At 34.7% G+C, this 9,211-nt stretch overlaps 1 protein-coding gene across 1 annotated transcript in view; it reads right to left on the bottom strand.

The window, feature by feature from the left end:
- Nucleotides 1–789: 789 nt before the first annotated feature.
- LOC111050066 (ras-related protein Rab-21) overlaps nucleotides 790–9,211 on the bottom strand; it is an 8,823-nt gene continuing 401 nt past the window's right edge. The window contains exons 2-4 of the mRNA XM_022336306.2: nucleotides 8,483–8,650; nucleotides 5,705–5,823; nucleotides 790–3,642 (exon numbers count right to left, since the gene is read on the bottom strand). Of these exons, the coding sequence (XP_022191998.1) occupies nucleotides 3,396–3,642; nucleotides 5,705–5,823; nucleotides 8,483–8,650 (534 nt within the window). The 3' untranslated portion in view covers nucleotides 790–3,395. The remainder of the gene's footprint in view (nucleotides 3,643–5,704; nucleotides 5,824–8,482; nucleotides 8,651–9,211) is intronic.

The following is a 9,211-nucleotide window of genomic DNA, read 5'->3' as shown; positions in this document are numbered from 1 at the left end:
AAATATCTTAATATTTTTTACAATGTAATTTACCAATGTGACTATGTATTTGACTTGTGTCAATATTGTATTATTGTACAATGCATGACATCAATAAAATTGAAATTAAAATACTGAACTATGCCAGGTTTGTACACTCAACATTAAGCTGTGTTTACATAAAGGTTATTAACAAAATGTTAATAACTTAATCCTTATAGATTCTATTAGATTAAACGGAACTTGACAAACACATATGTTATCATGATATGTTATGTTCAATTTAATAGAAGGATTAAGTTATTAACATTTTGTTAATAACTTTGGTGTAAACGCAGCTTTACAGGTTACCACACTAACCTGACACTTATTTGCACACTTTGAATAATGTTAATTTATGTGGTTATAAAGAATGAATTTAAACTTGTCCTAACGCTAAGATCTGCGTCAAAATGCATCAACGGCGTCACAACTCTGCAAAAAGATTCACTTCAAGCCGTCAGAGTCAGCATTGTTCGAATGGGAAGCATTTCTGTTATAAGTAATGCTGACAGTAAAAATTGCATTTCACTATAGAAGCAATCAGATTAGACGATGATGAGATCGATCAGATCAGATGATGAGAATCGCTTCAAGCGATAAGCAATCCAAACATAAAAACAAAGCTTCCCAATCTAAAAATGGCGATACTATGAAATGATTCTTTCAAAAGAAGTAAATAATGAGCCCATTGCAACGTCTTCTTCAATATTCAGCGCAGACAAAGGATTGAAGTATCAGTCAGGATAGAAATGAGTAAAATCAAGAACATTCTGTCAACAAGACATTATATTCATATAAATGAGTTTATAAACATATTTACACGCATAGGTAATACATATTGTACACTATAATAGTATGTAGCCTAATAGTTGTTTGGATATTCATGCATTCAGCAGACATTTTTTGGGGCCCAAAAGATTTTGGAGGATATTTTAAATTTTTGCTCTTGTTTTTGTTTAAAATATGCAATTTTATACATTCACATTCCAACTGACAACAGACTGTTTAAAATTGAACAACAATTGAATCAATCCAAAATTTTCAAACAAGTACAAAATTGTAGCATGTATTATCGGTATTTTACAAAGTTCAATGAAAAAGACTAAGAAATTGTCAAAAAAACCACAGATTTATTGATACTTAGAAAGACCGGTTTCCGTTATTACACCATTGTCAATCTCTGATAAAGTTTCTAATAACTTTCTAAGTATCAATAAATCTGAGGTTTTTTGACAATTTCTTAGTATTTTTCATTCAATATGAATAATTACCACAATATCAACTTCTCAACTACAAACAAATTTACAAAGTAGAGAACTTTGATAAACCAGATGTTGCAGCACAAGTTATGAAACAGACATTTGAAAGTTGAGATGAAGTAAACTACTCAGAACAAGTTATACAACATAGATAGAGCAATCATTCAGAACCGCACACAAATGAATAATCCAAAAAATGAGAATCAAGTTAATAAAAGTTAGGTGAAACGTTATCCATTTTAATACGGTTTAGTCAAAACTAGCAATATTTTATTCACATTTGAATGTAGTTCAAGACATTTTTACTTGCAAGAATGCTCCTCAAAAGTCAAGCCTAGGCCATCACTATTTGAAAATCGATTCATTGATGATTCAAAAAATGGACCCCTAATTAAAATTCAAGAATAAAATCCTTGATCATCAACTATAAAGGACTAGATAGTCGATTACCAATCAAGAGGTGGTTACTTGATCACTCATCAAAAATTGCAACTATTATCGTCTATTGGTTACGTAAATGTATACATAATTATGTACAAAAAAGCATAGTCTGAATAAATTTCAGTAATTCAAGCTTTAGTCCCAACCATAATTAATCATTATTTAGACCCATTGATCCGTTATGGCTCTTGAATAATAATATTTGTTAATTCATTTATAAATTATGAAGAATAATAAAAACGAAAAGAGAGGAGAGTATAAAAAGCAGTGTGTATACAAAATATGTTTCATTGAACTGCCTTATATCACTTGAACCGTGGTTAGGATTCCACCAAGATTACATAAATAAGTTTGTAGCGTGAATATTGAATCAAGAAAGCATGCTCCTGTGAGATAATAATTTTAATTAAAATGAAGTAAATTTTTTGACAACATTTCAAGTCTCTTCAATTACATAAATAATATTTTCGCCAATACAAGAGGCTATAAGATACGATATCGTTAACTAATAAAATTATCATTGTCATTTTGTGTAAATATTTTTGATTCTGAAATGACTGGGTAGCATTATTATAATTATTATACCTAGCATTATTATAATTATCAAGCCAAATGTTATCTAAATTTTCCTCCATAAACAGTAGTAAAATAACAACACAAGATAGAACAGTAATGGAACCGGATTACTCTCTATTACATCTTTGTCAAGTGTCATTAATTTTGTACCACTCCAAACTCTTTTCGCATTTATTACTCCTCACTATAACAGCACCCTTTTACGTTCAGTTCATCAATATTCCCATTAATAAAGTCTTCTCAACAGTCAATATAGATCCTAGAAGAAGGATAGACTATTTATGGAAATATAAATGTTTCTGGTAAAATTATTATAGCGGCTTTAAGCTTCCAATATAGCATACAACAATAATTAATCATTACTATAATTTTTAATATAATTATTTAGAAACAATGATTGAAGATTCAACTGATTTCATCTGCCAGTTAACCTTTGAAACGATAAAATTAAAATTGACCGCAGTTATTGACTGGAATTTTAAATCATCATTATCATGAATCAAGATTATCTCAAATACCTTCAACATCTATGGTATCATGTCATAGTAGTGTCAGGCTATAGAAGCAAACTTCAAAATATGCTTCTTACTAGTAGTCAAACCTTGCATCTATGGTACAGTTTATATTTATATTCGATTATCACAATATCTTACATACAATTAGTTGCAGGTACGTCAATCACGTTTGATAGCCGAACAACCACTATTGCCGATTGATCAGATACATAAAAATACGATTTTCCCAAGAGGAACTACAACAGGAAACCCCAAGTTTTCCTATTCCAATCTTCTCACAAGCTCATCAACTATTGATCTTGGGAAACAGATTATTTTTATTTTTACATCTCTTATAGAGACAAATTGATCGAGAAGGGGAGAAGGGGCGCTTCAACACCTCTAGTTATTCAAAATTGTTTTAAAGACACGGCTATTTCATTTCATTTTTAATACATACCAAGCACCTCTATTGGAGACAAGTTAGTTGAGAAGGAGCTCTTCAACACCCCTTGTTTTACAAACTCGTCGTGATGAGAACAGATGATCAGCTAGGAACGCGCGATTGACGTGCTGCAACCAGTTGCAAACATGCTAGGCTAGGTTAGGTTGCTCCACAACAGCTGATGCGCGTCGTCTGCTGCGACTGGCTTGCCTCATCGCATGCCTCATCGTCGACCACGACCACGTTGCGTCGCATGCTGTTCGTGCGTCGCACACCGCCGCTGCTTGCGTCCTGCTCCTGCGCATGCGCCATCATGCGCTGACTCAGGTCGAGGAACATTTCCTCCACGCCCTGGTTCAGCTTGGCCGACGTCTGAAAATGCTTTGCGCCCACCGATTTCGCGTACCTACAAAACAAATACAGCACTTAAATCGATTTGTACAGCAAATGGTGTTGCAACCGAAAATAGTGAGCCTATCACAATTAATAAAATTTGTTGAATAGGAATTGATATTGTGGAATTTCTCCATACTTGAAAATACACAGTTTTATTTTTGTCACATACAAATTTATAAAATGTGTTTTTGACAACAAAATAAAACTGTGTTTTTTCAAGTATCTCAATTACTAGTAATAATATCATTTTAACTCACTGTTTTAATGTCTAACTAATGTTTAAACATTGAAACCGTGTGTTAATACATAGCAGTTCGGAATGGATCAAGAAACCACCATCTCAAATATTTTTCATTATCATTTTTCATCATATCATTTTACATAATATATACATTTTTTTAATTTCTAGTTTCTTCGTTTTTAGACAGAACATTTTACTTGAATTCCCGAAAGTCAGATGTAAACTATCTTTTTGAAATATTACTGTTTATTAAATTTGGGAGAAGAGCAGTTTTGGGCTAAACCTGTCGCTGTCTCTCCTAGTCGTTGATTTATGATTTTGTAATATTGTATTAATGAATGGAGTTTTTGTTAATAACTTGAACAATCTATATGGTCATGTCCACAAGAGAACAAGCCAAGAAAAGCTTTTCAAACTGTCAACAGGCAAGTCCACAGATGCACAGTCAGAAACAGATAAGCAATATTATTTTTTCGTTATAGGAATACGACTATTAGTGAAATAAATAAAAATCAAGGGTACTGAATGATTTTTATTTAATTTCAACAGATGAACAAGTAACCTATCTATTGGTGTTTGTCACTGTTTTGAATTGTTCTATTTATATTCATTCAATACAAATACATTTTTCCAAATACTTTGCAATGTTTGATCAAATTATCCTTACTCTTACACATGGAAAATCTTTGCGAGACGAATGACACTTAGGCTACTCTAAATGTTATACAAGATCAACATAGAAAGAAAAATAAAAATCTTAGTAGGTTACCCTTTTTGAAATAAAAATATTAAAAGATTAAATATTTCAAAAAGAGTACTAAGATTTTTATTTTTCTTTCTATTTCTATAAAAGTAGCCCTATACAGAAAAGAGATAAAGGATCAACATAGCAAATACCTTCCTTAAAATGCTTGGCAATATGCTATAAGATGTCCTTATCTATTTGAAAACTTTTTCTGATTACTGTCACTCTAGGTCTAGATAAAATTACTATCAGCCGACCAAATATTTTAAGCATTGTTCGATTGTGTATAATGTGACTGAATATATTCAATGTGATACGGTAATACTTGAACACAAACCAACGCAAAGTTGTCATATAGAATACTAGCCGTCAGGCTCGCTTCGCTCGCCATATCCGTCTAGCCAGGGGGCTCCGCCCCCTGGACCCCCGACTGGATCGACCAAGAATAAGATCAGCAGGCTCTCTTCGCTCGCCTGCATTTTTCATTTGAGCATTTTTATCATATATGTTAGGACGATCCAGTCGGGGTTCCAGACTAAACGTCTGGCTAGACGGATATGGCGAGCGAAGCGAACCTGACGGCTAGTAATATAATATTCCCAGGAATAGCTCTGATTAAAGAAGCAGTGCCCAATCAATTATTCCGCGATAAATGCATTTCAATTTTCAACTTGGTGCCAACCTAACAAAGTCAACTCAACTTAATGCCAACCTGACAAAATTAATAATTTAGTTACCAGTTAACAACTGTTTCGAAGAGGTACTCTCTCCAGATTATAGTTCTATATTAACATATGGTATGGACATTTTTCAATTATGAATTAAGAGAATAAGAAGAACATACATGCTAAAAGACGAACTTTAAACCCTTAAAAACCACCCTTAGAGTTAAAATATTGCCAAAAGATTTCTTAGTGCGCCTCTAAAGGCCAACTGAACATACCTAACAAATTTGAACGTTTTTGGTCCGGTAGATTTTTAGTTCTGCGAGTGAGTGAGTGAGTGAGTCAGTCAGTCAGTGAGTGCCATTTCGCTTTTATATAAATAGACAATGATACATCATCAAATTAAAAATGAAACACTTACTCTTCAGCTTCTTCAATAGGAACATTTCGTTGTTTCTCTAAATCTATCTTGTTTCCAGCTATCACAAGACAAATATCACTTCCAAGCATTTTCTTCAACTCTTTGACCCAACTTTTCACCTGCAAACCATAGAATAAAATAATTTATTTAATTTTAAAACCATGAATTTCTAGTGTCAACCAATGGTTATAAATTGGGCGAGTTGTTTTCTATGGTGGTATGTCTTGTTCCGAAGTATTCATTATATATAACAAAGCCCAATGATTACTGTTTAGAATCATTTCTTTCACTTTTCAACAATAATATTACATACAAGAATATAACAAGAGTAATATTGTTCTACAATCTACGATTAAAATTAACATTATTATTAGTTTGTTGCGTTCAGCCGCTCAAGTGAGCAGAACTCTTGCAGCAAGCAACACGTCAAATTGTCTTCTATTCCCTAACAGCTTCACATTATTCACACAATGTGTAAGATACTCTATTGATAGACTTTCAGTTAGAATTATTAAAAGTGAAAGCGTCTTAACATCAGAATTTCTCAATGAGGTGGGAAGCTGGCGCAGATCAGAAATTTGATTGTTCTCCACAAATTCTTGGAGAGTCTCAGAAATTGATTTGATCTCCACAATCAGTACCTGAGAGCAAAGACCATTTATCGAGCTGAGGTTATTGCTGTTAAAAGGGCAGCCAACATGGCCAGAATTGTATAAAGGTCCCATGTGAAGCTGCCTGGGACCTTTTAAATCGGGTCTCCAAAGTTGGTTCAAGACTCAAATGTGAAGCGACACCAGATGAATTCAACAGCTTTTCTATTAGAGAGGTAGAAAGGACCATTGCAACTATGAATTATGTAAGCTGCAATAACAACCTAGTGCATTTTAAAAAGTGGAGAGAAATCAGGCCTGCGGATGTTGTTCGAGTTAGGATGGCCACTAACGTAATGGTGTGTACACACATGTTCATCATGCATGTCCTGTCATTAGTGGCCAGCTTCAAGAACTCCCACATTCAGGACATCCATGAAGTTACAGTTGGTGTGCTGAAGTGTGTTGCGGAAGGGATTACTTCTTACTTCCGGTGTCCTCATCACGATCCTAGGAACGGAGAGTTGATTGCTCTGCCTCTGTCTATCTGCATCATGGCTGTTTTCCTGATGTCCTGAAGTTATCCCACACGATTTATGTTTTCAGAAAAGTTGACCCCGAATCTATGAACAACTATTGATATACCTATGTCAATCATTCCTGTGTTGGGTAGTGTTTGAGGTCCTATTGAATGAGCAGCTTGTGTTCCACTTCGAGAGAAATCGCATTTTCTCTAATGCACAGCATGGCTTTAGAAGTGGAAGATCAACGTTTATAGCTGTCTCGGAAATGATTGATTATATCGTTAAAGCCTTTGAGGAGAGGGATCTAGCGCACCTGGACCTTGCTGATCTGAGCCTTTTATTGTGTAACTCATGGAATCCTTCTTGAGAAGCTTGCCAGGTATGGACTCAGTGATGAGGTGCTTGTGACCCTCAGATCTTACTGGACTGGAATGGAAGGAAGCAGATCATATCCATTGGAGGTGTTCTTTCACAGCCTATGCAGGTCGATAATGGCGTGCCACAAGGATTGGTGATGGGCAAAATACCTTCTGCTTTATCCGTTACCCACATTTGTGGGATCGATGGCGCCATAGAGGTCGATTTCAATATACATAATACTGTTTCTGGTCATGATCAATGAATGATCTTGGGCTCCCTAAACCGGTGCTGACTTTCGCGGTTGACACTACATTCTACTCTAGAGGGCGGACGGTTGAACAAGCTGGCTTGTGAGTTTTTGTTTATGCCAAGCAGTTGTTTGAGAGATATAGACTCTTCTTGAATGAGGGGAAGACCCAGCAACTAGTTTGTGAACTTCGTAGCCTTGATGACTCTGCTCATGAATCATTAGTAAAACTTCGAGGATTTATCACTAACTCCAAGTTAACAGTTAATAAGGGCTGGCCACATCGATGAAGTTTGCACCAGGCTGGCGCGGGTAATCTACTTGCTGAGTAGACTCAGAGCCACAGCAGCAAAGATTTAGTGATGGTGTGATTCGCCCATTTCCATCTTCTGTATGGATTCCTGCTGTGGGGGCATGCGGCGAGTTGCAAGAGTGCACTAATGCTCCAGAATAAAGCACTTCGAGTGATCTGATCACCTCAGCAGGGCATCTGTAGAACAGTTTGACTGGGCAGCCTTACAGTCTCCAACCAATACATACTGTATAGTCTGCAATCTGTTTCATGTCAAGGACACAGAGGCCAGTCATATGCTGAGGGCTGATCTTCATGCACACGTTAAAAGGAGGAGATTTGAAATTGACATATCGCCCTGCAGAACCAACAAGAGACATGACTCCTTCCCTATCTTTGCACTGCGCCTGGGCATCAACCTGTCTATTGATGTAAAAATACCTGCAGGGTACAGATCATAGAAACAAGACATGAGATCTGGCTGAAGACAAATCTATTATTCTCAGTAAGTTAAATGTATCTTTTGATGCGCACAAGGGCAGTACAGGTTGACCTGCCATCTTGCTTTTTTGACGCCATCTGCCCAGTTAACTGGCCATGAATGTAGAAGGAGGTATAAGGACTTTTTGTGAGAACTTTAATCATTTAAAGGTATTCTAAAATCAAGCATTTATAAAATTTGTAAACCTTAAGCAATAAATATAATCTATTTGCTCACCAAAATAGCTTACCTTTGACATCAAAATTACTCATCAATGAACTCACCTTTTGAAAAGAATCTTCATCGGTTATATCATACACTAGAATAGCACCATTTGACATCCTGTAATAGATGGGTCCAAGAGCATGAAATCTTTCTTGTCCCGCTGTATCCCATATAGCTAAATTAACACGTTTTCCACCAATATTCAATTTTTTATTTAGGAATGAAGCCTGAAAATAAGAGCATTTATTATTAGCATTTGTATTAACCCCTAATCTAAATCTTCTAAAATAGTAACACAACGTAAATTTACTTATTAATATAATAATTAATGATTATTGTTGATTTCTTGGTGTTCTTTCAAAATTAATCATAGTCTACATATTCATTAAATTACATTTTGTTACGCCTTAAAATTCAAGGTTGTCAATGACCAATCATATAATTTATATAGGCCTAGGTCATAAAATGATTAATTTTTATTCTACTAAGTTGTTTAGAAAACGATTTTTTGATAGCAATAGCATACAAGTACAGTCAATAGAGTTGTAAGTTTTTGTATTTTTTATTTACAAGACTGCAAGTATAGGTTAGTTGGACGTTTATGTAACAAACCATACGGTTTATTCTCTACTAAATAGTTTGTCTCTATTAAATTGCTAAAAAAATATTTAAGCAATAGAAACTGAAAGGCAATAAAAAAATTGTAAAAGATATAAAAAACCGTAAGTTACGGTATGTAAAATATTTAGAATTTTTTTACAAATAAACAAGGCAAAAAATAAAATGTC

The sequence above is a fragment of the Nilaparvata lugens genome, chromosome 6, assembly GCF_014356525.2.
Source record: "Nilaparvata lugens isolate BPH chromosome 6, ASM1435652v1, whole genome shotgun sequence".
In the NCBI taxonomy this organism is placed as follows: Eukaryota; Metazoa; Arthropoda; class Insecta; order Hemiptera; family Delphacidae; genus Nilaparvata; species Nilaparvata lugens.
This window is presented reverse-complemented; position numbering and strand designations above follow the sequence as displayed.